Here is a 27,712-nt window from a genome sequence, read left to right on the forward strand (position 1 = left end):
GATGATACAAACAGGAAAAAGCAAGTTTGTTTCTAGTGTCATGCACACAGGGTGGCGGGATATACCTGCTGAGTGTTCCCAGAAAGTCCCCAAGGAAACCATTAACTTGAGTCTCTCACGTTCTTCTAGCAGAGGTGGCTGGGGTGGGGGGCGGGGAAAGTATACTGAGAGGAGGGGGATGGGCATCCTTCCAGAGGTCAGGTTTACGTTGCCCAGAGCTCCTGCACACATTAATAAAAGGTGGTTGACTTGAGGGTGGAGGTCAAGGTGAGCAAAGGGCTTGTCAGCGAGGGTTGTCACCGGGTTAGGCAGAGTGGACTGAAGGGGGGTGAGGGAAGGAGTGGAGGTGAGTTTGGGGCGGGGCGGGGGGGGGGGGGGGTTCTGTGTGGCGCTGGGACCGCCCCCCCCCCACCCCCCGCGCGGATTTGGGGAGGAGCAGCTGCTTAGCCTCCTGCTTTGACCCTTTCTTGACTGGTTTCTGCCAGGGAATTGACGAGAGCCTATGGATTTGGAGAGATGGAGTAGGAGAGTGGCCTGAATCTGCCCACGATCCAGGGTAGACTAGCCGGGCTAGAGGGAGGGCGTTTAAGGGGTGGGCGAGATCGCTCCCAAGAGCCTAGGGCAATGGCACTAGAGGGTCTCAGAGACCCAGAAGATGGGGATGTGGGGAGAAAGAAGACGGGAAAGCGTTTGCCTCCATGGGGAGCCCTTTAAGTTGAGACGGACCGAGAGAAGTAACTCCAAACGCACTGGGCAGGCATCTTAGGTTCTTCCAATCCGATGGGGTGGGGTTTAGAACTCTGCAAAAAAAAAAGGGGGGGGGGCGGTCATTCAAAGAGGAAGGTGCACAGCTGAGCCAACGGGCTCCTAAACTGGAAGCGGAGGGGGGGCCCTCTGGAGGCGCTGACCTTTCCCCCAGCCTCCATAGGGACTGGGCGGTGAGCCTCTGGGACCTGCTTTCCCGAATCTAGACAGAAGTTCGAGTAGGGCTGACCAGAGTTAGCCGGGGAGTGAGGCAAACGGTGGCGATTCCTCACATTGGGGAGGTGGGGGCAGTGGGCAACCGGCAAACCGAGAACCCGAGCTCGCAGCAGGAGGGTTTCCTCAAAAAGACTATAGAGTCCACGGCTGTGCATGGAAGGGGCTGGGGGTGGGGGGACCCGAGAGGGAGTCTCAGGAAGGGTCGAGGGAAACTAACACGGTTTCTACTGGGGTGCTCATGGAGGCTCCCCGCTCGGGACGCGAGGCACCGAGAGGGTTCCCCGAACTGGACTTGCGGGAGGGTGGGGGGGGGGGCGGTAGGGGACACCGGGAGTGGACCGAGGGCCGCCGAGAGGGGAACTCTAAATTAGGTTTAGCGGAAATTGGGGGCTCGGAGGGCGATTCTCGCTCCGTCAGGGGGAATGGGGGGATCCTCACCAGCTGGAACGTGAGGGCATTGGGGGGCTATCTCCCACCCGACCCAGGGAGATTGGGGATTTCTTAGATTCTAGATAGAGGGGAACTGAGAGAGAGGACTAGGGATGGGGGGGGGGGTCCCCGATCCGGAACCGAGCTACCTTGAAGGCACCGGGAAGCGCTTCATTCCGGGAGGGCGTTCCCGCGGCCCGGCCCCTGTGCCGGGGTGGGTGGGGGGTGCGGCCGCGCCCAGGTCCCGGCCCGCCTCGGGATTCGAGGGGGTCTCTCTTGCCCTCGGGGACCCGGGAGCCCGGCGGGAGCGGGGTCCGGGCGCCGCCGCCTCCGCGAGCGCCCGGGCGGGCGGGCTGGCGAGCGCTGGGCTTTATGCTCGCAGGGCGGCGGGGGGAGGAGCCGGCAGGTCGGCCCCCGGCGGGCCCTCCCCTCGGCCGTCCCCGCCCGCCCGCCCGAGCGGGGTCGGGGGAGGGGGCAGCATGGCCTGTCCGTCCGGCCCCCTTCGCCGCGCTCCTCATCTGCCCCGCGCCGAGCGCTGCCGCCGCCGCCGCCGCCGCCGCTCCGCTGCCCGCGCCGCCCGCGGCTCCCGATGGAGACTGACGCGCCCCAGCCCGGCCTCGCCTCCCCGGACTCGCCGCACGACCCCTGGTACGTCCCGGCCCGGCCCGGCCCGGCCTCGCTGGCCCGCGCCCGCCCCGGCCCCGCCAACATGGCCGATCCGGGTCGGGCCGGGCCTCCCCGGGGCCCGGGCCCGCGCCCCCTGCGCCCGGGCGCCCGGCGCTCACGCGGGCCCTTTGTGTCTCTCCTCCTCCGCAGCAAGATGTTCATCGGGGGACTCAGTTGGCAGACTACGCAGGGTGAGCGAGCCCGGGAGCGCCCGCCGGCCCGGCGGGGCACCCGGGACCCCCCGGCGCCCCGGAACCGGACACCCCAGCCCGGCCCTGCGCCCCGCTGACCCCGGGCGCCCCTGCGCCGTTTCGCGCCCCGCCCGGGGACCCCGAGAGCGCCGGGCGATCGGCAAGCGCGCACGGCCCAGCGGGTGGAGGGGAGGAGATGAGGGGTTCAGGGGGCATCGGGGGTGGGGGGTGGGCTGGGCCCCGGGGACCCGCCGGCGGCAGCGCCAACTCCGCTCGCACCTGCGGCTCAAACTTTTGTGAGGCGGCTCCCGGAGCGGCGGGAACCCGGCCGGAGCCGTCCCCCCTCCAGTCCTGCTCGGCCCTCGGCTTCCTGGGGCCCCCGTGGGCGCCAGGAGGCTCCAGGGGAGTCGGGTGAAGACCAGGGGTGGGGGGGGAAGCGCTGGAGAGCGTGCAGGCTGCCGGGCGCGGGGGCGGCCGGGCCGCGCCGGGGTCACTGGGGGCAAAGGACGGGGGAAGGGGGGAAGGGCGCAGGGGCGCGGGCTGGTCCGAAGGCGGGTGTGTGGTTACAGAAGGGCTGCGCGAATACTTCGGCCAGTTCGGGGAGGTGAAGGAGTGTCTGGTGATGCGGGACCCCCTGACCAAGAGATCCAGGTGAGCCCCTCACCCCCTCCTCCGGCTCCCGGCTCGCCCCGCTTCGCCGCCACTCTCTGCCTTGTAACCATCTGCCTCTCCCTCACTCCGGCGCGCAGGGGTTTCGGCTTCGTCACTTTCATGGACCAGGCGGGGGTGGATAAAGTCCTGGCGCAGTCACGGCACGAGCTCGACTCCAAAACCGTGAGTGGCCCTCGGGGCTTCGGGGGTCTTTTGGGAGAGGGAGGTCGCTGGAGGAGAGGGGGCAGGACTGTCCAGGGGTGGGGGTGGGGGGACAGTTGGATGGGATCCCGGGAGAAAGGAGGGAGTTTGCGGAGTAGGAGGGCTGCCACGCTCTGAAACTTTGTCAGTCGAGTTGAGGGGAGACGGAGCTGCAAAATCCCAAGCCTGCTAAGCGATGTTACATCCCCACCCCACCCCAGTCCCTCCAGGACCGGCGAGGGAAGATGAGGCTGCCACCCCCTCCCTGCACAAACTAATCTTGATGCCTCAGAGAGGAGCTTGGGGTGGGGCTAGGTCCCTCCCCTAGCCCAAATGGGGTGAGTCAGGGCTGCAGTGACCCACCCGTGGCTTCTCTGAACTCTAACTAGTACTTGGCTCCCCCCCTCACCACCACCCCATTCCAGACCAATGGCAAAGCATCATTGAATCCCCCCTCCTCTCCCTCCCTCCCCTGACTTTTGGTCAATGAGCTCCTGGCTTTGTGTGGAAGATGTGAACCTGCTTTGCCCGTGGAGGAATTTATGAGGAGGGCCCTAGCTTGCCTGGAAACAACTCTTGCCGGCTAGGTCTGGGGAGAAGCCGCTGGCTGGGCATTCAGACTCTGGGAACATTTTGCTGCTGTCCCACCGCTCCCCAGTGTCTTGGGCCCTGCAGGGGGCGCTGGCCCAGGCCCCGGCTCAAGGGGAGACGGGAGAGGAGAAAACGAGGAAGGGCTCCTCTGTGATGGGGTGACCGTCTGCCAGGGACAGTGCGATCTCTCTCCACACTCCCCCACTCTCCTCCAGCGCTGGGCCTCCCTGCTTGGGTCAGTCACTGGCTCCTGCTTACCTGCAACAATAGCTGGTTGTGCCCAAGAATTTGTTAAACTACCGCCTGTCCCCAGCTCCTGTTATCTCTGCCCAGTGGCTCCCACTCTTGCCCGTGGTTATGAGCCAATGAGGCCAGGCCTCAACTTTGCCGGCCCTGAAAGGATCTTCTTGGCGCAGACTGAGTGACCCAAGCTGGGAATGGAGAGACAGTGGCCTATTGTTTTTGGTGATTATCTGCCATCAAGCTGCCTGTTCTCCTACCATCCCCTGTCCTCAGAATGCACTGATGGCTTCTGCAGCACTCAGGAAGCCGAGATGTTGGGACTGGGGTTGGAGCTGGGGGGCAGGGGCATGGAAGATGGATAAGAGGAAGAGAGAAGGGAGAAAGGAGCAAGAGATAGGCATCCTTCTGAGATGCGGGACTCTGAAAAGGGCAGGGGCTTTGTGTTTGGCATTCTCCAGCCTGGGAAAGGGGTGGGGGTGGAAGGGAGGCTTATTGTGGGGAGTCTATTTTGGGTTCTGACTTTCACCTTTTATTTACTTGTTGGGTTTTATGTTGCCAGCTGTGAGTCAGAATGGAGGTAGGGCGTGTCAGCGATTGGTTGTGCGTGGGTCTGCGGGCCATGGCTTAAGTACCATCTCCCCATCAGTGTCTGTGCAGGGGGACTGTCAGAGGTGTGTTCTGGTGGCCTCCAGGAGAAACAGAAGGACGAACATGTGCATTGAGATACAAAATCATACCTCGGTGGGCAGCTGTAATTATCCCTGGAGCCCCATGGGATCTGGGGAGAGAGGAGGCATTGCCCAGTGTGGAGTTTGGAGTTTCCTTCTCTGTGGGTAGATTCCAGTGGGGGAAACAGGAGGGCTGTTCCCTGGTTTGTGCCATTCAGGCAGTGAAGAGCCAGAGTCTGTTGCCTAGAACTAGGCTGAGTTTTGAATGGAAGGAACTGTGGGGAAAGACAGATGTCCCCTGCGATTGGCTAGTGAACTTCTGAGTGGTGTCCACCCACGTGAGTGGCAAGAAACTCTGAAATGACTGGGCCTCAGAGGTCCTGTGTTGATCACAGTATCTCGAGCTCTGACTTTTGATGTTTGTTAATACGAATATAGTACCTGGGAGTACCCAGGTGCATCTTGCTTTTTCCCCTTTGGTTGTTCACGGCCAAGGGCAAAGGTGGCCCACTGGTAATAGCACCTTTGTTTGTGCAAAGAAGGGCAGTTCACAAAGAAACGCTTTCACCTGCGTTATCTCATTTGATTCCATGCAGCTGCCTCTGGGAAAAGTGGGTGCTATTGTCCCCACTTTGCAGATGAGGGAACTGAGGCTCAGAGGGGTCAGGCAAGTTACCAGGATCACAGACTTGGCCAGGGGCCCAAAGTTTCTGAGTCCAAATCCTGTGCTCTTGCATGTCACCAAAGCCTGTGCTCTGCTTCACCCCAAGCCGACCTGTACTATCAGGGAACTGTTTCCTTGCACCATCAGGAAGGACTGTTGGATGGCGGTGGTGTTGGGAAAACAATGGAGTCTACCCTTGTGGTTTACGAACTCTTATCTCAAAGCCTTTTTCAGGCAAAGATCGTTTCCATTCCCAACGCTTCCGCAGTCTGGATCGCCTGCCTCACCTGGACAGGTATCTCTCAGGCAGGAAGGGCTTCAATATACCTGGTGCCGGAAGGAATAAGTCTGTGCTTACTTTTTTGTGGTTCTTGCTGAGGGCTAGACAACAAGTGCTTTGTAAGCATTGCCTCAAATAATCAGCAGAGGACCCTTTGAGGTGGATGTCAATATTGGCCCATTTTGCGGGTGAACTCAGGCCTAAGGCTCAGAGAGGTTAAGTCATTTGTGCACGATCTCACAGCTGGGAAGCAGCGTTAAGTGGGATTTGAACCCAACAGCCCAGCTCTAACCACTGCATCTTCCTGCCAGAGGCTGTGGTGGTTTCTGTCACTTCCGCGTCACCTCTGTGTCCTGGGATGAGAGTGGTCCTCAGATCCTCAGGCTATGTGTGATAGCCAGGCCTCCTCTATCTCTGTCCTCTCTTTCAGATTGATCCCAAGGTGGCCTTTCCTCGGCGAGCACAGCCTAAGGTAGGTATGTCTGTGTCTGGGAGTAGCTCTGTACCACCAGTAGAGATTTTCCCATCATTCTCTTCTATGGAAGAGGCTTCTGGGTGGAGTGCTAATGACATGGCATGGGATGGGAGGAGGGAGGATTCTTGATGTCCTTGCTTTCTGGATTGCAGACACGATGCATTTTTCCATCTGTGCTCTGGGGTGGACTAGGGAGAGGGGGCTGCATTTGTTGAGAGAAAGAGGAACCCCTCAGGGGATTCATTGCCCTGTATTTGAAGTCAGTACGTTTTGGACTCTGGGCTTCCCTGGTGGCTCAGAGGGTAAAGAATCCACCTGCAGTGCGTGGGACACAGAGATGTGGGTTCGCTCCCTGGGTCGGGAAGATCCCCTGGAGGGGTCATGGCAACCCACTCCAATATTCTTACCTGGAGAATCTCCATGGACAGAGGAGCCTGGTCCACAGAGGGCCACGGTCCATAGGGTCGCACAGAGTCGGACACAGCTGAAGTGACAGCATGCACGCGTGCACACTTTGGACTCTAATTCTGTGACTTTGGAGATTACAACTTCTGTGCCCGCACCTCTGGGGTGGGAGGCACTCAAATACAGCCCAGGCTTACCTGCTGAAGCTGAACTAGAGACAGGTCAGGGAGCTACCTCTGACCCCCAGTACCCCCCCCAGCTCCCCTCACCTCTGGGATGAGGTGCGTTTGGGCTTGCAGAGCAGAAAGGGATCATGGCATCTGTCACCTGTTTTCTTTCAACTTGGGTGACTGTGGCTGCCTTCCTAAGTGTTCTTTGTCCCTGGAGCTGTGGCACAGTTTTCTGGGTACCCGCAAAACAGCTCTCTGAGCAGTGGAGCCATACAGAACTCAAAACTTTTGGTGCAGCACCGGGGCCTAACAGTGGTATTCTAGTTCCCAGGGCAACTAGCCACATCTTCATTTTTAAGCAGTTGAAAACAGGAGATTGGCAGTGGGCTGACTACAGTCCTGGGAGCAGGAGCCCTGAGTCGGCTGATTTATCATGTGTCCTGGGACTAGGTCCCTCTCCAGGAGATCTCAGTTTCCCCCTTTGCAAGGGGTTGGTGGGAATTGGTGGCTTTATGATTCTAAGTCATGGCGCCTAGCTCAGGCCACAGTGAAAGGAGAGGGGCAGGTCTGGGGAGACAGGAAAAGGGCATCCCTGCGAGGGTCCAGCAGAGGGCCTGAAAGCAATTATGGAGCAGGTATTGGAAGGAAGCCGCACCAGGGAGCACATGGTCGGAATTGGGTTAATTCCATTAAGCAGTTTGGTGACAGAAGGTGCTTTAGTGCTAGGATGGGGCTGGGAATTGCCGTGGATTAGCCATGCGCTCCTGGGGTAATTAGGACCATGTGTTCTTCCTAAAACAGGGCTGGGGCCACGGGGCTGCCAGAGGTTGGGTTGGGAAGAGGTTGATGAGGAAAATGTCGGTGTTAAGTTCCGGGGGACCCTGGGATGGGCCTTGGCCTCTTCTAGGAGTGGCTGGTGGGGTCTTCGAGGTACGGCTGTAGGTCTGGGTCACTGAGCCAGCCACCCACTTCCTGAAACAGACCCCAGGGAGCGAGCCAGGGTGTGGGGTGTACAGCTGCCTGCGACAGGGCCAGAGGTGGGAGTCCACGGGGGGAGCTCGGGGTGGTGGTAGGGGGTGTCTTCTGAGTAGCTGGGGCCGCAGAGAGCTTGTCAGCTGGCACTCCAGCAGGAGGGCTGGAGCCCCCGCTGGTGGCGGTAGGCCACAGGACTCAGATGCCCACTTTCTCATTCCCTCCCTGAACAGATGGTGACTCGAACGAAGAAGATCTTTGTTGGGGGCCTATCAGTAAACACCACGGTGGAGGACGTGAAGCAGTATTTTGAGCAGTTCGGGAAGGTGGGTCCGAACTGGGGAGTACTGGCTGGGGGTCAGGGCAGGGGGAGGGAGGCCGGGCACAGGGTATGAAAGCCCTGTGGAATTTTGGTCGGTAGCAAGCGCGGAGTCCAGCCAGGTCATTCCAATTCCTGCAAGAGTCGCAAAGGGGGCTGGGTCCTTTTGTGGGTGAGGCTGGGCCAAACCCAGCGTTCAGGCTCCTGGCCTATCTGTGGGCTTCAGACTCTGTGGACACGTACGTCCCCAGGGAGGGAAGCCACACAGTAGCTATCCCTGTTGTTGCCCTTCTCCTGCTTATCTTCCTTCTCCTGAGGGAGGCTGTGCTCCCGAAGCCAGTTCAATCCAGTCACCCCCTTGGCCTCCTGGGAGTCTGCACCTGTCCAGTCCACGGGGTGGTTGTACCTTCCCCCACTCCTTCCTGCTAAGGATGATAACGAGGCAATAAATATGACTCCCAGTTGTACTCAGAACCCTGCTTGTGCAGGTGGGAGCTGGGGTGGGGGGTGGTGCTGATCTCTTAGCTTATCGGGGAGGGGCTGCAGAGACCACCCCAAATTCCTGATCAGTCCCAGAGAACTGGTTCTCAGCTCTGCGGTGCCTGGAACTTAAATTTCTGGGCCATTTAATCCATGCAGAAGCAATGTGGTGACATCAGACAACAGCGTGTCCCCCACCACCCCCCAGAAAGGGGAGCGTGTGTACCTCAAGGTGCCATGGAGAGATGGCTAGGAGGGGACCAAGTTTGACTTAAGCCTTGGGGTGAAGTAGAGCTTGCTGTGCTGAGTGCTGGGGTCCCTGGGCTTTTCAGACGTGAAACAGGCTGTCGGCTGGGTTTCACCTTCCCATCAAGGCCCTTTCGGTTCCCTATATTAGGCGCAGGGCACAGGAGAATCGTGGCTTGGGAATGGGACGTGAGCTGGGGACTGGGTGGGTTTCCAGCCCCTGCCTCTAAGGGAACGGGTGGGAGGTCCCCTGACCAGCGTATGCTGGCGATTCCTGGGCCAGAGGCCTAGGCTCAAGGCGCCTCCGCAGGGACCCGGGTACCGGATCCAGGGCAGGTCGGGCGGCCTGGGCCCCAGAGGGAAGGGCGCTCCTGGGAAGCAGCAGGCCCCGCTCGGGCTCCGGTGGGGTGTCTTTGTGTCTGAGCGCCGAGCATTAGAGCTCGCACTAATCTGATCCAGCAGCTGTGATTGGAGGCCGCCTGCCCCCGGGGCCGGCGTTGCCATGGCAACCGGGCCCCAGGAGAAGCCGTCAGCGGCCGCGTCTTTTGTTCGGGCCTAAATCGGCGTTGGCATGTGAAACCGGCCCGGGGAGGCCAGGGGGAGCCGGAGAATAGGCTGCCAGGGAGCGAGGGGGACAGCCGGGAATGCCAAGGGCCCCGCGGCGGGGGGCCCCCCGCCCGGATCGAGGGGCCGCCGCCGAGGGGGGAACAATGGTCAGCCGCCATGGCTGCCACTCAGGCTTAGCGGCCGCCGAACTTGGCGGCTCCCACTGGTCAGCAGGCCTCGGCCGCCTCCCCTCCCCCCCGCCCGAGCCCCCCTGCCCCCGGGTTCCCATGGAGACCAAAGCCTATTAAGGACACTGGGCTGGGAGCCTCCCTCCCCTCTGCTGGCCCCAGGAGGGGACGCCAGTGGGGGGTCCCCTGGACCCCCAACCACTTTTCCTTGGTCTGTGCCCTGGCCTCAACCCGGCTTGCCCACTCCCGGTCTGTCCAGCCAAGGCCCGGGTTGAAGGGTCTGGGGGTGGGGGGTGGCCAGGGCTGGTGGAGCGTGAGGGGTTGATTGGAGGAAGGGCGGTGGATTTGGGCTGAATCAGGAACTCAGCGGAGGGATAGGGAAGGAGGGTGTGGCTGGGCTCATCTATTCATTGGTTCAAAAAGTAATCAGGGAGTACAAGTCCCGTGATGGATAGGGCGGTCATGACTGACCTGGCACTGCCTTCATGGAACCTTCAAAGCCAGTGGTGTCCAGTTGTTTACTCTCTAGCTTTGCCAGCCTTCCCCATGTGACTGTGGGCAAGCCCCTCTCTAATAAAGGTAATAATAATAATAACAGCTGCTATTTATTAAGCGCTTACTCTATTCCGGGTGCTGTGAGTTACGACTGTTGCATGCATATCTCCTTTAACACCTCCCTATAAGACACAGCTAACGCCCCATTTGACAGATAACGAACTTGAATCATAGAGACCTAAAGCTGCTGGCCAAGGTTACTTTCCAGCTCCAGCCGGACCTACTCAAAGCCTGTGCTTTTATCACAAGCCCCCCTTTCCGGGTTTCTCTTTTCTCTGTGCCAAACGTGAAGTGTCCATCCGGTTTGGACGGTTGAGCTGATTTGGGACTCAGAATGGGTCCATAGGGATGGGAGCCACGGTGACAGCGAGCTGTGTGGCCCTAGGGCAGGAGCCTCTTTGGGCAGAGAGATGTCATTTTCTCCTGAGATTCTCCAGGGACCCAGCTGTCTCCTGACTCAGTGGTGTGGGGGATCCTGCTTCTCCTTGGGGAAAGTCGGGGGCCCGATTACTGCTTGGTGCCTAAGAGCTGGAGGACCACCCAGCTCAGGGGCCGCCCTTTCCACTTTAACGAGGCGGATGACAGCCTGGACAGAGAGCAAAGGCGAGTGGGGAAGAGGCTGTGCCCCAAGGCCTCAGGAAGTTTTCCTTGATCCCTTGGGTGTCTGACCATTTGGGGGAGGGTCAGCAGCTGGAGTAGGAGGTGGAGTAGGGAGAGGCAGTGTCAGAGGCAGCCCTTGATTTCCACCCAGGATGAATCCGACCTTAGCTTAACCCCATGAGACAGCGGACATTGGCTGAAGAATTAAGAGGGCAAGGAGGAAGCAGCAGATGTAGGCAGAGGGAAGCTGGGACTGCGGAAGGGAAGAGAAGGCCTTTGGATGTCCGTGCATCCGAAAGGATGCCTTGAGGGAGCAGCAAGAAGAGAAGACTTAGGGTCCAAGGGATGGGGGATAATGCAGAACCTCCCCCTTCCTCCACCCTTTCCCCTCCCCCAGTCAGTGGGAGGCTGGCAGCCCAGGCACTGAACTCTACTTGCTTTAATTACAGCCTCTAGCAAAAGGAAACCTCAATTAGAGGAAAAGATCTGTATGAGGAGAGGGGAGTTGGGTCTGACTGGAGTGGCTGCTGTCCTCCTGGCCTTTTGCAAGTGGGAAAGAGGCTTTCACTTCCCCATCTCCTATCTTACTCCTCTATTTTCTCCTCTAGCACCCACTGTCTGCCTCCTCCTACTCCTCCCAGACTTGATCTGGGATGTGCTGTGTGACCCTGGACAGGTGACTTCACCTCTCTGAGCCCATTTCCTCATCGACAGAATGAGGCTCTTACTATGCAAGGAGAAGATGGTGGGGCAAAGTGCCAGGCATATAGTGGGTGCTTAATATTTGCAGGAGAATCTGGTGGTTGAACCGGGGTGCTGTGGCAGCCAGTTGGGGTTGCAGATGGAACGCTGTCCCCCACCCAGGGAGCAGGTTGAAGATAAAGCCTGGACCAGGCAGGAGGGGAGTGGGTGTCGGAGCCCTCGCTCCTGGGTTGCGGTGGGGACCCCCGGGTCTGGTGGGTCCTCCACGGGAGCTCTGTTTTAGGTGGATGATGCCATGCTGATGTTTGACAAAACCACCAACCGGCACAGAGGTGAGTGTGGCCCCTCCCCCTTCCTAGGCCGGGCTGGGGGGCCTGTGGTCAGCCAGGGGGCTGCAGGTCACAGCTGCCCTTTCATCTCGCCTCCTGACATCCTATCCCCGAGGATCTGCATCCTCTCCCGGGCCTGGCCTTACAGAAGGCTTTTGTCCCGCCGTTTCCTGTGCTAGAAACTTGCCGAATTGCAGACACCGGAGAGGAGAGGAATGGAGGAGTGGACCTCTCCTCCCCCTGCAACCGAGCCCTCCGCCCCCGCCCCAGCCAGAGTCTGCTGGGCTTACCTTGTCCCTGGTAACCAGAGCTGGGGCCCGGCCACCCCAGGGTCAGGCTGACTCTACAGTCTGCTTCTGCCTCTGGCCCCCTCGCCCCACCCCGGGCCGAGCCCAGCCCCCTTGGCCCTGACTCTGTGAGCTTCTGGGCCACCGGGTGCACACTGCCTGGTTTTTTCTCCCAAGGGCCTTGCCTTCTGAGAAATCCCGTTCCAGCCCCTGGGGCACACCCAGGAGGAGGCAAGGTTGTTTCTCCAGTGCCTTCAGAGCTTTGGGCCTTTTAACCTGTTTGGGGAGTGGGATATGTGCTGGGGTGTGTGTGTCTATGTGTTTGTATGTATGCATGTGAGCATATTTGATATGAAACAGTTGTGTAGACCTAGCATGTCAGGGTAACTCTCATATGCACACAGGGACCTTAATGCCTTTGTGAGCACTAGTTAAAGTGTCTCTGTGATGTGTGGGTACCTAGGGGTGTGTATGTGTGTGTGTGTATCTGTATACAAAAATATACCTGTCCATGTTCATGTACATTTTTAAAAGGATTTGTGTGTGTATTTTAAAAGTATTTCTATTTCCCTCTCTGGAAAGCATCTGAGGAAGAGAAAAGGCATGTTGAATCTCATTTGCGTCACAGCCCTGCCTCTTTCTAATTTGCTATGTGACCTTGGACCAGTCACTTCACTGAGCCTTGGTTTTCACATCTATGATTTGGGAACTGAAATCCTGTCTCGTCACGTACTTGAGAGGTTGCCAGGGTGCGGGCGAAGCCTCTCATTAATTCTTAGACACTTGCCTGTAAGAAGGGAGTGGTGCTGTTGGTATGCACATGCCTGTTGGTGTGACTTGGGGCTGGGTTTTGACCAGGAGCCCGGTTCTGACCTTGCCTTTACCCTCCAGGGTTCGGCTTTGTCACATTTGAGAGTGAGGACATCGTGGAGAAAGTGTGTGAAATCCACTTCCACGAAATCAACAACAAAATGGTGAGCAGGTGGACTTCCCTAGTGGTGCAGTGGTTAAGACCCTGCGCTCCCACTGCAAGGGGCATGGGTTCAATCCCTGGTGGGGAACATTGTGCATGGCATGCAGAGGGAGACTGGGGCTCTAGGCTGAGTCAGCCAGGGAATGCTTGGAGGTTCTGGAGGCAGGCAGAGGGGCCTCACAGTCAATGGGGCAGAGCCAGTTCTCTCACCCCCTGAAAGTGTGGACAGGAACATGGTGGTTAGAAAGCATGGCTGGTGGGCTCAGAGGGACTTGGACTGAAATCCTTATTCCACCGCTTCCTAGTCTAGTCATTGGATAGATGACTTTGCCTCTCTGAGCCTGAGTTCCCTCGTCTGCAAAACGAGAGTGTCAGTAGTACCTCCATCCATCTCAGGGCCGGTGTAAGCATTTGATGAACCACTGCATGCTCAACCCATCTCTAGCACATTGCGATCACACCAAAAATAGTAACTATGAAATGAACAAGAGGCCTGCCAGGGAATAGGAGAGGGTCTGTGACCCTGGGTCTGTAGGAGGGACTGACCACCGGATCTCATTGCAGGTGGAATGTAAGAAAGCTCAGCCAAAAGAGGTGATGTCACCAACGGGCTCGGCCCGGGGGAGGTCTCGAGTCATGCCCTACGGGATGGACGCCTTCATGCTGGGCATCGGCATGCTGGGTATGTGCTAGGCCTGCACCTGTGGCTTCTCCCTGCCCAGAACTGCACCTGGGGCTCCCAGGAGCTGTGTGGGTGTTGCCTTTCCTCTGTGGTCTGCCCTCAGGTCTGGGCAGACAGTGCCCAGGGTGTGTGGACCAAGGATCTCAGGTCTGGCAGTCCTAATGAAGGTGGGCGATTTGGTTGTGGGGTGCTGCCCTCTGGTGGTAACCAAAAGAATGGTCCAGTTGCTCCTCATTAATTGGTCCTACTGTCCATCCCGCCGTTCGATTTGTTTGTCCACTCATCCATCTAGTAAGTAGTTATTGAGCAACTATAAATGCCAGGCCCTATGCCAAGAATTACAGCGGTGACTTTCCTTGGGGCTTTATGGTCTGGCAGGAAAAACAAATAAGTCCCTGGTGGCTCAGTGGTAAAGAATCTACCTGCCAATGCAGGAGACACGGGTTCCATCCTTGAGTCGGGAAGATTCCCTGGAGAAGGAAATGGCAACCCACTCCAGTATACTTGCTTGGAAAATCCCTGGACAGAGGAGCGATGGGGTCGCAAAAGAGTCGGACACAACTTAGTGGCTAAACAACAAAAACATAATAGGTTTGGGATGGAGAAGTGTAGGGTGCCAAGGGAGGATGGTCATAGTGAAGCTGACCAAGACTTGGAGACGCTAGGAGAGACGTGACATTTAAGCCGAGTCTGAGGGTTGAGTAGGAGCTAAGTCATGGGAGGGCCGGGAGCAGGGGAGGGTAAAAATGGTCAGGCAGATGGAACAGCATTTACAGACGCACAGGCCTTTGGGAAGGTAGAGAGAAGCATGTTTCTTCTTGTTTGTTCAACTAATATTTATTGAGCAGCTTCTGAGAAATAGGACCTGCCTTCATTGTGTTTCCCATCAAGCGAGAGACAAGATTAAATGGACCATGTCACCACAGAGTGACTGGAGGCTGTGGGAGGCCTGAGGAGGCACCTAAATCGACCTGGGGGTTGGGGAAGCTCCCTGGGGAGGGGGGTCAAGGTCACCATGAGCCTTGGAAGATGAACAAGAGTCAGCAGTGCTTGGGGCCCTTGACCAAAGGTGAAAAATCTGAGCTGGGACCCCAAGACGGTCACAGTCTTCCTGGAGAGACAAGCTGTATATACACAGGAGAACACTAACAAGGGGGTCTTTATGTTGGAGATGGGGGAGGGGTGCCCTGAGGACTCAGAGAAGGGGGTGCAGCATGGGCTAGACGGTCAGGACTGGGACCACAGGTAGAAGGGGTGAGGAGCATACCCACCAAGTGGAACATTGTCTGCTGAAGTTTTGTTTTTGCTTTTTGACTTTTTGTTTGAAAGTAACTTTACATTTTCAGAAGAGTTGGAAAAATAAAGTAGTAGTACCAAAAAATCCATATACCCTTTACCAGATTCACCTGTTGTTTTTTTTTTTTTTTTAAGATTTTTTTTCTAATGTGGATCCTTTTTAAATCTTTATTGAATTTGTTACAGTATTGCTTCTTTTTTAATGTTTTGGTTTTTTGCCTGAGAGTCATGTGAGTTATTAGACTTGGTTGGGGGACAACCAGGGATCAAACTCTTACTCCCTTTGGAAGGTGATGTCTTAACCAGTGGACCACCAGAGAAGTCCCCAGATTCACTTACTGTTAACATCATACCCTATTTGCTTTTCTCATTTCCTCTATATGTGTATGTATATATATACACATATGTGTACACACACACATACATGATACACTTATGATTTCTCTCTAAATCATTTGAGTGTAAATTAATTCAGTGTATATTTCCCAAGATTAGGGGTGTGCTTTCATGAAACATTATAATTATCAACTTCATGTATTTATATTGATACAATATTTTAATCTAATCTACTATCTATTTTCTGATTTTATCAGTTGACCAGTACTGTTCTTTATAGCTATTTATGTCCTCCAGAACAAGATCCACCAGAATCAGTTTTTGAATTTAGTTGTTCTGTTTCTTTACCGTCCTTTGGAACTTTGAGAAAATTTTCTTTTCAAAACAATTCATTAGCTGGTCTTACTCCTTTTAAAAAGTAGGGGAGGGGGACTTCCCTGGCAGTGCAGTGGTTAAAACTCGATTCCACTGCAGCAGGTTTGATCTCTGGTTGGGGAACTAAGATCCCACATGTGCTTGTCGAGGCCCCCCCCCCAAAAAAAAGTGGGGGTGGGGGAAAGAAAAGAATACCTCTAACTAATAGAGAATCATGGTTAAGAGACTTGGAGCCAGTCAGATCTGATTTTGAATCCCAATTATACCATTATTACTCACTGTGTGATCTTTCTTTCAAAGCTACAAATATCTATTACAATATATGCATACTAAGTAGCAGGCACTGTGCTGGTGATGGAGAGATAGAAATAAAAGGTGGGGAAGACAGAAAATCAGCTCTTGAAGAAATCCTGGGATAAGTTCAGATACTGGTCATCAGTGCTATGAAAGGAAAAAACCAGGGTGACATGATAAATATTGAAAGGGAAAAACCAGGGAGAGTCACATGATAAATACTGTTGTAACTGATGAGAGAGAGGCCTTTTGTGGGATCACTTCTCTGAGGATGTGACATTTGAGCTGCCTCTTGCACAATGAGAAGGTCATTGTCATGTGAAAACCTGGGGAAGAGTGTTCCAGGCAGAGGAATTATCATGTGCAAAGGCCCTGGGGTGGGAAGGAGCTGGTGAATCTGAAACACAGCAGGGAGGCCAGTGTGGCTGCAGCAGAGAGAGAGGGAGGGGCAGGGTGTGGACGAGGAGAGGACGGAGGCAGGAGCCACAGCATGGAGAACTGTGATAAGGGGTTGGATTATTCTCAGCTCATAAATGTCACCTCACTGAGCCTCAGTTTCTCTGCCTGTAGAATGAGGCTCCTAATGGTGCCGCTTGGGATTCTTAGGAGGGTTAAGGAGAGAGCAAAGTGTGCAGTGGGTTTTGTATAGGGCTTGGCATGCAGATAGCATGTATGTGGTAAATGTGATTATTATTCATGATACAGAGTGGGGAGGGGAATTCGTGATACATCCTCCCCCACCGAGCTGTAGATAAAGCATCTGACACCGGTCCCCTTGCCTTATCAGGTTACCCTGGTTTCCAAGCCACGACCTATGCCAGCCGGAGTTATACAGGCCTTGCCCCTGGCTACACCTACCAGTTCCCCGGTAAGTCCTGCCCAGTGTCCCTCTGCTGCCCGCATGTCCCCGGTTCCCGGGCAGTCTGACTCCTCAGGGCAGTGTTCAGGGGGTGGTGCATGGCTGGGGGGAGGTCTGCCTGCTGGAGGCTTGGAAGGAAGGGCATGTCTGAGGAAGGAGCGCCTCTCCCCACCCAGCCCCCCTCCCCTCCCGAGAAGCTGGGGGTGGGGCTCCCCGTGTGGCCCTGCATGACACCCTCCCTCCCAGGCTGACCTCTGCCTGTCTCTTGCCTTTTCTCCCTACCCGCGTCCAGGGTTGCCACTTCCACCAAAAGGGCATCAGGCTTGTGGTGGGGAGTCCCCCCTGAGGGCCAGAGTTGGCTGTGTCCTTATGGACTCCCCCATGATGACCATGTGCTACACTGAGCCCCTTCCAAGGCAGATGAGACCTTTTGAGACCCTGAATGCTGAAAAGCAATTTAAAACCACGATTATCACCACCCTCATTTGCAATTCAAAACAAAAACAACACTAGCCCTTCCCATATGTGGCAAGAAGCCCAACAAAGTTCTGAGCCTTTCCCATGATGACTATTCAATGTTTTGTTTTTTTTTTTAATATCAAGTATCATATTTTTGCAAGGCTCTTGCTTGTTTGTTTTTTGGTCTTATTTCTCTGAAGGGTCCCCTAAGCCCTTGCACCTTGGGCTGTCCAGATATGAATCCTCTGTGCACTTGACACTGACTAGTCCTGACAGTGATCTCCAACGGGAGGCGGGATGAGCCCGATTTTCTAGGTGAGGAAACGGGCTCAGAGGGGAAAAGTGACTGCAAAGATGACTCATCTAGAAGGTGGCAGAGCTGCTCTAGGGTCATTGCTTGCCTGCCCCCCAAATAGAAGAAAAGATGGATTCTGGGAGATGTTTTAGTGCCTTCAGACCTTTTAAAAAAAACACCAGGGACAGAAGCTCCACCATCTCCCAGTGCCTGGAGTGTAGGTGGCAACTCCGCCCACTTGTTCCTTCCCTGTCGGTCTCACCTTTCTGTGTCTTTGTCTCCGTCCCCACCTTGGCCTGCTGGCGACCGTGCTCTCCCCATCCCCAGCTCTCGGGTCCTGTGCATGGCCTGTCCCCCCACCCAGTGTCCCATGGGTGCCTTCGTCCTCCCTGGGCCACGCCCGAGGGGCCTCTCTGCATCTTCCTAAGCTGTTTTACGTTTCATTTTAGAATTCCGTGTAGAGCGGACCCCTCTCCCGAGCGCCCCAGTCCTCCCCGAGCTTACAGGTCAGTCGCTCGGATTTCGTACATCTCACAGGCCACATGGGGGAGAAAGACAATGACCCAGGGACCGACCCCGGGAAAGCTAGGGGGACCCTCTTCTCCTGCCCTCCAGTCCTCCGGCGGAGCAGCAGCCTCGGGCACTGGCCAGTCTGCGTAGCTACATGGTCCTTAAGGGTAGGGCACAGGGCCAAGCCCAGCAGATGGAGGCGAAATCACTCATTCATCCACTTGACAAATATTTATCTAGCGCCTCCCGTATGCTAGGCACCGTGTCGGCGCTGGGATCCAGAGGTGAACCAGCCAGAGTCTCAAACGCAGAGGGAGTGGGCGGGGTGGGGACGTCGGGACACGGTGGGGGCGTGGCTCCGGTGGTGGGCGTGGCTCCGCTCAGCCCCTGCCAGGAGGAAACATAGAAACCCGGTATGTTCAGATCCCATTTTTCCAAGAGAAGCCAGAAACCCGGCTTCACTTTCAAATGAATTTTTCAGTTATTCTCAAATATTAGCAACGAGTTTCAAATTTTTAAGTTCCCCGGGGACCAGATGAAACCTATTTGAGGGCCGAACCCAGCCCATTTGCAACTCGTGGGCAAGTAGGGCGATGTGTTCGGCCATCCTGGGCCATTTCTCCAGCTGGAGTTTTCACCTGGGCCTGTCAGCTCAGCTCTGGAGCTGGGGCCGGGGCGAAGGTCCACAGCAAGGGGCAAGGGGCGGGATGCAGATGAGGTGGGCTGCAACGGGTTTCTCTGTTCAATCTGCTTCTCCCCTCACCCCACCCCCAGACTCCTCCCCCGAACCTAGCCGCGTGTGGAAGACACAAGCGTGGACGTCCGCTGCTTTAGATGAGACCTTCCTTCCAAGGGGCGCTCAGGGGCCCCCCAAAATGGGGGAGGGGAAAGAGGCACATGGGGTGAAGGAAGGGGAGGGAGTCCTGATGGTGGGGGTGATAGAGGATCTTCCCTGAGCAGAGTGAGTTGGGGGGCAGATGGGGGTCTTTCCTACTCATCTCGGAACTCGTGTTGAGGGCCTACTGTGTGAGACAGCCAGCCAAGCCCTGGAGACAAAGAAGGAACCAGACAGCCAAGCTCTCATCTGCAGAACTTGTGCTCTAGAGAGAGAGATAAATACTTATTATACAAATGAGTAATGCTTTACTGTTGTGATGAGAGCATACTGGTTTTGCTTTGAGGAAATGCCTAACTGGGCCCCAAACCAGACCTCAGGGCCCAGCCCTGCCCTTAAAGAACTGAGGGAAGGAATAGCCCCTCTGCAGACATTTTGGCCTGGGGAGGCAGTGGGTTCGAGGCTGAGCAGTTCTTGGAGGTCGGGGGTCTGAACTTTGCCCTCACCTTCAAGAGATGACAGTATTTCCTTGTGCATTTAATCAATATTTGTTGTGCCAAATGCTGTTCCAGGCGGTGGGGATTCAGTAGGGAGCGAGACAGACAATCTCCCTGCCCTCCTGGAGTTGACAGTCTGGTGGAGGGAGACAGGAATAAACAAATAAATAAACAAGTAAATCAAGATACTTGCACCGGGTGAGAGGTTCCACAAGGAAAATAAAACAAGGAGATGTGCTAAGGTGTGCTCAAGTCAGGGCGAGGGGCTGCCTTAGCAGGGGTAGTCAGGGAAGGCTTCTCAAAGGAGGTGATGTCTTGGGTGAGAAGGTGCCAGCTCTCTAAAGATCTTAGGCAAAGCGTCTGCCAACTATGCAGGCATGCTGTCCTAGATTTTCATCTTCTGGCCCAACAACCTACCGAAGAATTTTCACAAGGATTTTTTTCCATGGTCCCTCACCCCACCTCCAGTTCCAGTTCAGGGCTAGGGTCACTAAAACAGCCCCCAGGGGCGCATCTTTGAACGGGAGATGCTGGCTCTGGATGGGAGTGTGGCCTCTCAGGGTTGCAGTGGTAGAGCCAAGCAGTAGGGGGTGCTCATCCCCAGCCGGAGGCAGCTCCAGGCTCACGACAACCCATCATTAAGGCACGGGTCCCTCCTAGTTATATTCCTCCTAGTTCAGTTCAGTTCAATTCAGTGATTCAGTCATGTCCAACTCTTTGGGACCCCATGGACTGCACCACACCAGGCTTCCCTGTCCATCACCAACTCTAGGAACTTACTCAAACTCATGTCCATTGAGTCAGTGATGCCATCCAACCATCTCATCCTCTGTCGTCCCCTTTTCCCGCCTTCAATCTTTCCCAGCATCAGGGTCTTTGCAAATGAGTCAATTTTTCCCATCAGGTGGCCAGAGTATTGGAGTTTCAGTTTCAGCATCAGTTCTTCCAGTGAATATTCAGGACTGATTTCCTTTAGGATTGAATGGTTTGATCTTGCAGTCCAAGGGACTCTCAAGAGTCTTCTCCAACATCACAGTTCAAAAGCATCAATTCTTTGGTGCTCAGCTTTCTTTTATAGCCCAACTCTCACATCCATACATGACTACTGGAAAAACCATAGCTTTGAATAGATGGACCTTTGTTGGCAAAGTAATGTCTCTGCTTTTTAATATGCTGTCTAGGCTGGTCATAGCTTTTCTTCCAAGGAACAAGCGTCTTTTAATTTCATGGCTGCAGTCACCATCTGCAGTGATTTTGGAGCCCCCCAAAATTCTCTCGCTGTTTCCATTGTTTCCCCATCTATTTGCCATGAAGTGATGAGACCAGATGCCATGATCTAAGTTTTCTGAATGTTGAGTTTTAAGCCAACTTTTTCACTCTTTCACTTTCATCAAGAGGCTCTTTAGTTCTTCGCTTTCTGCCATAAGGGTGGTGTCATCTGCATATCTGAGGTTATTGATATTTCTCCTGGCAATCTTGATTCCAGCTTATGCTTCCATCCAGCCCAGCATTCACATGATGTACTCTGCATATAAGTTAAATAAGCAGGGTGACAATATACAGCCTTGACGTACTCCTTTCCCAATTTGGAACCAGTCTGTTGTTCCATGTCCAGTTCTAACTATTGCTTCTTGACCTGCAAACAGATTTCTCAGGAGGTAGGTTAGGTGGTCTGGTATTCCCATCTCTTAAAGAATTTTTCACAGTCTGTTGTGATTCACACAGTCAAAGGCTTTGATGTAGTCAATAAAGCAGAAGTAGATGTTTTTCTGGAACTCTAGCTTTTTTGATGATCCAGCACATATTGGCAATTTGACCTTTGGTTCCTCTGCCTTTTCTAAATTCAGCTTGAACGTCTGGAAGTTCATGTTTCATGTACTGTTGAAGCCTGGCTTGAAGAATTTTGAGCATTACTTTGCTAGCGTGTGAGATGAGTGCAGTTGTGCATTAGTTTGAACATTCTTTGGCATTGCCTTTCTTTGGGACTGGAATGAAAACTGACCTTTTCCAGTCCTGTGGCCACTGCTGAGTTTCCAAATTTGCTGGCATATTGAGTGCAGCACTTTCACAGCATCATTTTTTAGGATTTGAAATAGCTCAACTGGAATTCCATCACCTCCACTAGTTTTGTTCATAGTGATGCTTCTTAAGGCCTTCACTTCCCTTTCCAGGATGTCTGGCTCTAGGTGAGTGATCACACCATTGTGGTTATCTGGGTCATTAAGATCTTTTTTGTATAGTTCTTCTGTGTATTCTTGCCACCTCCTCTTAATATCTTCTGCTTGTGTTAGGTCCATACCATTTCTGTCCTTTATTGTGCCCATCTTTGCATGGAATGTTCCCTTGGTATCTCTAATTTTCTTGAAGAGATCTCTAGTCTTTCTCATTCTATTGTTTTTCTCTATTTCTTTGCACTGATCACTGAGGAAGGCTTTCTTTTCTCTCCTTGCTAGTCTTTGGAACTCTGCATTCAAATGGGTGTATCTTTCCTTTTCTCCTTTACCTTTTGCTTCTCTTCTTTTCTCAGCTATTTATTTATAAGGCCTTCTCAGACAACCATTTTGCCTTTTTTGCATTTCTTTTTCTTGGGGATGGTCTCGATCACTGCTATTCCTTAAACACCTGCTGTGTACAAGGCAGGGTGCTAGGCGCTGTAGAGGTGGCGGGGTGGGGGGTGTAGACAGCAAACTAGGGAATAGCCAGATCCCTGTGTCTGAAGAGAGGGTCAGAGAAAAGGGGATGAGGAGACCTGGGGAAGGGAGTGGTCATTTCTTCCTGGGTGATGGCCAGGGGTGCTGAGCCAGGAGGAGGGGCGTGCGGGGAGCCAGCCAGGCAGCAGAAAGAATGAAATGGGGTTGTCACCTGGAGTCTAGCTTCAGCCCGATCTTTTGGGGGGCTTGGGGGGAGTGGGGGGCGGGAAGGCGAGAATGCATGTCTCGGTCCGTTGGTCCCTGGGGCGACAGGCCCAGCTTTTGGTGCCTGTGTCAGTCAGTCACTGGCTCCGGTTGACTTGGGCTGAAAAGAGGGACATATCTCTCGATAGCCCTGGGCTGAGTAACCCCCCGGTTCAGCCGAGGGCCCTCCCTGGCGATGGCAGCAGCAGGCACTGTTCAGGGCAGCTCAGGGGGTGCCCCGCCCCCATCCCACCCCGCCATGAGATGTGGCTTGTGCTCCACCCCCACCCCCACCCATGACATTTGGGTTGTGCACGTGTGTCCCTCAAGTCCAGGCTGAAGCAGAGGCCCAGCCGATCCCTGGGAGGCCATCCTCTCTCCTCCCTTTCTCCAAGGGAGCTCTTTCTGCCTGACCCCGGGGCTGCGCTTGACCCCTCTGAGGTGGGCTAGGGCCAGAGAGGCTCTGCCCGCACCCCTGCTGCCCCTCGGCCGCCGCGCTGAAGCGCCCACACCTTTCCTTCCAGCCATTCCCCTCACCGCTTACGGACCCATGGCAGCGGCGGCAGCGGCAGCGGCTGTGGTTCGAGGGACAGGTGAGGCTGTCTGGGGTGCAGGGGGCAGGGGGGATGGGGGACAGAGAAGTCTAGAGGGGCCAGGGCCACCCCTTTTCAGAGGGACTCACTGATTCATTCACTCGAGGACTATGAACTTAGCACCTGCCAGGCCCGCCAGGAAGGAGACAGGTGTGGTCTCTGCCCTCCAGAGCTTGCGGGCTGGTGGGGCGGCAGGTGTTAAAAAAGGCCATCCCATGATACAGCCTACCAGGGGAAGTCAGGTGTCAGAGACGGGCCTCTTGGGAAGGGCTGCCAGGAGGTTGCCCCTCTTAACTTCTGATCTGAAGGCAAAGAGGAGGAAAGGTATTCCCAGCAGAGGGACGAGCAGGTGCCAAGGTGTGGAGGCCAGTTACCATGGGTGGAGTGGAGGGGTGAGGAATGGAGACAAGGAACCAGATTCTAGGGAAACACCAAACATTTTATTTTATTTTACTTTTTACTTTTATAATTTTACACACCAAACATTTTAAACAGCGGAGTGATGGTCATTTTAGACAGCGCAGGCAGCTGTGGGGTGGGGACAGGTGGGAAGGGCTCCAGAAGGGAGGGGCAGTCAGTAAGGGGGCCGCTGAGCCATGGGACCAGAGATAACAGGGGCCCTGGGCTGAGGCTGGTGGGGGTGGATGGACTCTGGTCAATCTCCAGGCAGTGGTCCCACAACACTCTGCTGGGTGTGGGGGTGAGGCCAAGGGGGAGGGGTCAAGGTCGGGGGAGGGGGTGGGATGGGTTGTGGGGGGTTGCTGCGGGGTCACAGTGGGCGCCGGGGCTATCACCGTCTTCTTTCTGGGTTGCCAGGCTCTCACCCCTGGACGATGGCTCCCCCTCCAGGTTCGACTCCCAGCCGCACAGGGGGCTTCCTGGGGACCACCAGCCCCGGCCCCATGGCCGAGCTCTACGGGGCAGCCAATCAGGACTCGGGGGTCAGCAGTTACATCAGCGCTGCCAGCCCCGCCCCCAGCACTGGCTTCGGCCACAGTCTTGGGGTGAGTGGCTCCCAGATCTGGAGGCCCCAGAAGTTGAAGGAGGGAGAGGCCTTGTCTGTCTTTCGGGGGAGGTGGAGAAGAGAGGCAAGAGATAATGGATGGGAGACCCAGGATCAGTGAGAGTTGTCATTCACTCGTTCAGTGGGCATTTAATGATCGCCCTCTGTATGCCAGCCATTGGGTGGGCTCTGGGAATACTGTGCAAATGAGGCTCAGCATCTCTGCCTGCATGGAGGCTAGATTCTAGCCCAGGGGTGCCCTGCTTTTTACCAGGGTGCTGGTTATCTGCAGATTCTCAGGCCCTACCCTGGAGAATCTACCCTAGTAGATAGTAGGGGCAATACAGGCAGGGCTAGAGAAGGTCTATGCCTTACCTGAGGCTCCTGCGGAAGAGAGGAGGAGCCCCTGGGCTTTCTCAGCCACCCCCAGGAATCTAGGAGTCAAATCCTTTTCTTTCCAGGGCCCCTTGATTGCCACAGCTTTCACCAATGGGTACCACTGAAGCAGGAAACAGGTGGCAGGAGGTGAGGAGGTGGGCTGGGGCCTTGGGGTGTGGGTGGCACCTGGCTAGCGCTGAGCAGCGCAGTGTGGGACATAGACTTTCTTGGAACCCACAGCCCCAGTGGGGAGACAGATCTTTATCCCAGCAATGGTCAAAGACCCAGAGAAGCTGCTCAAACTGCTCCATAAAGGATGTAAGTGATAGCCACCACAAGGCAGCACGTGCTGTTTCTCAGGCAAAGATTTTTTTTAAGACTGTTGGGGCTCCACAGTGATGAGGGAGGAGAGGAGCCTGTGCAAATCGGCTCAGGTTTTTCAAAGAGCAGGGTTTATCTGGACTAAACATTTCGTGCCCATAACACAGCGATTCTACGTCTAGGCATTTATTTTTATAACTGAAATGCCCATCAACAGCAGAGCAGTTAAATAGACTGCATGCATGCACCGGAATATCCAACTGGTAAAACAGGATACTGTCCACGTATCTACACATACAGAGAGCGAGGGGGAGGGGAAGACCCTGCACACACAGCCATCATGCTGCGTACAGTGGGGCGCTCTGTGTCTCAGCGACATTTCCTTTGTTTGTCCATTTGTGCATTCCAACAACTATTAATTGAGCATTTGTTTCGGGAGAGGGGGATGTAGAAGACCAAGAAGGCTCCCCTCTCTCTACAGACAAAAATGAAGTGAGCAATTGACATCATTCTAAATTGCACGTGAGAGGTCTACCTGCTTCAGGGGTTCAGAGCGCAGTCCCTGAGAAGGTGACATTGGAACAAATCCAGCCATCCAGAAATCTAGGGAAAGAGGGTTCCAGACAGGGAGCAGGAGATGCGAAGTATATGCAGGAAGCTTGCCTAGGAAGGGATCAGGGAAAGAGGCCTTAGGCCCGAGGAGACGTGGGTTCTGTGGGCCGCAGAGAGGTGGGGAGGCAGGACCCCCTAACCCGCTGCTGTGTTCCAGCGCCCTGGCCTGCAGCTGACGAGGACCACGAGTGAGCCAGCGAGGGGGCGGGGACACCTCAGCCGCAGCCGCCGCCCCCTTCCCCGCAGCGACTCGGACCGCTACTGCCTGCCCCCCACTCCCTGGGCCCCCCGGCCCCTGCCCTGCTGTCCCCCACCTCACCCCCGGACATCCATGTCTGGCTCCCCTACTAACCTCCCCCTCTTCCGCCCCTGGCCCTTTCCCCCACCTCCCCTGTCCTACCTGCTTTTATTTATTTTGGATTAGCCGGTTGCCCCCCCACCCCGTTCTCCTCTCCGCGCCCCCCCACGTCGGGTCTGCGCCCCTCTCTCCCCACCGCGCCCCCATAGGACCCCCAAGAAGGCTTTTGTATTTGTGCATAGCTAGAGTGAGGGCGGAGGGGGCCTGCAACAGGCCACAGCCACAACCCTGGATTTTTTATTCTGATTTTTCCTTCCTTTTCTCTTTCCTTTTTTTTGTTTTGTTTTGTTTTTTAAAGAAACCGTTTTTTAAACTATTTCTAGGTTTGTGAATGTGAAGCCCCAGGCCGCAGGGGGCAAGGGGCCAGGTGCCCCCCCACCAGCTGAGAACAAAATGTCTATGTGGGTGTGGGCCCCTGGCCAGCTCCCTCCCTCCAGCCCTGGAGAGGAGGACAGGCTGAGGAGGCCAGGCCGAGCCCCTGGAACCATCCCGTCCTGTATCATATATGTAAATACTGTGAGGTGAAGCCCCCACCCGTCTCTAAGACCCCTTGGGGGTGAGGGCATCGCCTCACCCCACCCCGCGTTTCTGTACCTTCCTCTCAGACACCGTTACTGTAAGCTTGCAGGCCTCAACTGTGGCCAAGGCAGGCCCCGCTCTCTCAGGCCCTATGGGGTCAAAGGCCTTGGGCCCGTTCACCCCAAAAAAAAAAAAAAACCAGTGTGGGGGCGAGGGAAGAGAAGGGCTCGCCCAGAGCCACTGCTGGAAAGGAATTAACTCTCCAAAGGTCACCCCCTCCCCGCCCCCTACCTGGTCAGGCCTTCATGGTCTCTGCCCTGAGCCCCCCATGAGTGGGCATTGGGGGTGGGCACTTTGGGAAGGGGCGGACCCCAGGGGAAAGCAAAGGGCTTCTCAGGGAACCCCCACATTCTCTCACTGAAGTTCCCCACCAGGATGGTCCCGTGGCCAGAGCCCCGAGTCCCTGGGCCCTCTTCAAAGGAAAAAGAGGCTCAGGTCATGACTTCATGAACAGTGACCAGGCTGGTGTGGCAGGGTGGACCCCCCCCCGCCCCACTGCCTACCCGTGTCCTCTCCCCCAGGTCTGGGGCTGGGAACCTAAGCTCCCTTCCCCATCATAGTCCCCTCCCCTGAAAACCCCCTTTGGAGAGTTAATTGTCTGTGTGAGGTGCTTAACCTATTAGCCCTGAGAACACAAAGCAATAATCTTTGTTACTGAGATGCGCGGCTGTTCGTGGTTTTTTTTTTTTAATGTTTCCTAATAAAAGAGAAGCTGCATTTTATTGGTTTTTATTTTTAATTTTCTACACACTTGAGCTGAGTCATGAGAGACTTAGCTTTCCTCTCCTCCCCTTCCTGTGATCCCCCCACCCAACTGGGCCCACCCATGGGCTCAGGGCCTTGGAATTCCGTTTTCTGATTTGTTTGGGAAATTTTTTTAAAAAGATGTTACACGGTGTTTCGAAGCCAGCAAGTTACCACCCTCCGGTGTCTCTTCTCTCCACATCTGTAACTTCTTTTTCCAGGTTTTATTTTCAGTTTTGAATTCCTAATAAATTATTTGAAAACGGGCCTGAGCTTGTGTCTTGTATCTCTCTGTGCGTTCAGAACTCAGTACCCCAATGACACCCCGTTTTCCCTTAACTTCTGTTTTCCTCCTGGAGTAATCTTCACTTTCCTGTCGACCCAGCTCCCATCTCCAATTTCTTGACCAGCCTCAAAACTTGGTGTTGATGATGAGATGCCATTTCATACCCAGTAGGATGGCCATCATCAGAAAACCAGAAAATAACAAAAGTTGGTGAGGAAGTGGGGAAATGGGAACTCCTGTTGCATTGCTAATAAGAATGTAGGATGGTGCAGTTACTGTGGAAAATAGTTTGGCAGTTCTTCAAAAAGCTAAACATCGAAATACCATATGATCCAGCAATTCCACTCCTCGGTATACACCCAAAGGAATTGAACATAGGGGCTCAAAAAGATGCTGAGCGCCAGTGTTCACAGCAGCAGTATCCACAATAGCCAAAAGATGGAAGCCACCCGTGATGAATGGATAAATAAGGCCTTTCCATACAGTGGAGTATTATTCAGCCACAAAAAGGACTGAAGTACCGCTATGTGCTACAACACGGATGAACCTTGAAGAATTCGGCTAAATGAAAGAAGTCAGACACAAAAGGACAAATGTTGTATGATTCTACACATTTGAGGTACCTATTAATAGAATCAGCAAATTCATAGAGACAGCAAGTAGATTAGAGGCTGGGGAGGAGGGAGTGGGAGGT

General features: G+C 55.0%; 2 protein-coding genes across 5 annotated transcripts; one reads left to right on the top strand and one right to left on the bottom strand.

Annotated features, from left to right (window-relative positions):
- Positions 1–1,985, bottom strand: CD24 (CD24 molecule). The gene is made up of 3 exons (XM_043439033.1): positions 1,560–1,985; positions 727–800; positions 1–221 (listed from the first exon to the last, which is right to left on the bottom strand). The coding sequence occupies exons 1-3, from the start codon at positions 1,926–1,928 to the stop codon at positions 116–118; spliced, it is 549 nt and encodes a 182-aa protein (XP_043294968.1). The 5' UTR covers positions 1,929–1,985; the 3' UTR covers positions 1–115.
- On the top strand, positions 1,923–26,998 carry MSI1 (musashi RNA binding protein 1). 4 transcript variants are annotated; one of them, XM_043439005.1, is made up of 15 exons: positions 1,923–2,058; positions 2,227–2,267; positions 2,837–2,918; positions 3,017–3,101; positions 5,996–6,037; positions 7,821–7,913; positions 11,507–11,555; positions 12,731–12,813; positions 13,377–13,494; positions 16,583–16,663; positions 17,858–17,914; positions 22,669–22,737; positions 23,554–23,741; positions 24,202–24,265; positions 25,209–26,998. In XM_043439005.1, the coding sequence occupies exons 1-14, from the start codon at positions 2,000–2,002 to the stop codon at positions 24,241–24,243; spliced, it is 1,089 nt and encodes a 362-aa protein (XP_043294940.1). In that variant the 5' UTR covers positions 1,923–1,999; the 3' UTR covers positions 24,244–24,265; positions 25,209–26,998. The 4 variants fall into 4 exon arrangements, with proteins under 4 accessions (XP_043294940.1, XP_043294945.1, XP_043294955.1 ...); XM_043439010.1 differs by having other exon boundaries at positions 23,587–23,741; XM_043439020.1 differs by lacking the exon at positions 17,858–17,914.
- The last annotated feature ends 714 nt before the right edge of the window (positions 26,999–27,712 follow it).

Source organism: Cervus canadensis, chromosome 1, assembly GCF_019320065.1.
Source record: "Cervus canadensis isolate Bull #8, Minnesota chromosome 1, ASM1932006v1, whole genome shotgun sequence".
NCBI classification, from domain to species: domain Eukaryota; kingdom Metazoa; phylum Chordata; class Mammalia; order Artiodactyla; family Cervidae; genus Cervus; species Cervus canadensis.

Coding starts and splice junctions, on each gene's coding strand:
- CD24 (XM_043439033.1), bottom strand. CDS start 1,928: ATGAGGAGCGCGGCGAAGGGGGCCGGACGGACAGGCCATGCTGCCCCC. Junction 801..1,559: donor CGCTTCCCGGTGCCTTCAAG/GTAGCTCGGTTC, acceptor TTTTTTTTGCAG/AGTTCTAAACCCCACCCCAT. Junction 222..726: donor GTTTGGAGTTACTTCTCTCG/GTCCGTCTCAAC, acceptor TAATGTGTGCAG/GAGCTCTGGGCAACGTAAAC.
- MSI1 (XM_043439005.1), top strand. CDS start 2,000: ATGGAGACTGACGCGCCCCAGCCCGGCCTCGCCTCCCCGGACTCGCCG. Junction 17,915..22,668: donor AGTCCTCCCCGAGCTTACAG/GTCAGTCGCTCG, acceptor CTTTCCTTCCAG/CCATTCCCCTCACCGCTTAC. Junction 22,738..23,553: donor GGCTGTGGTTCGAGGGACAG/GTGAGGCTGTCT, acceptor CTGGGTTGCCAG/GCTCTCACCCCTGGACGATG.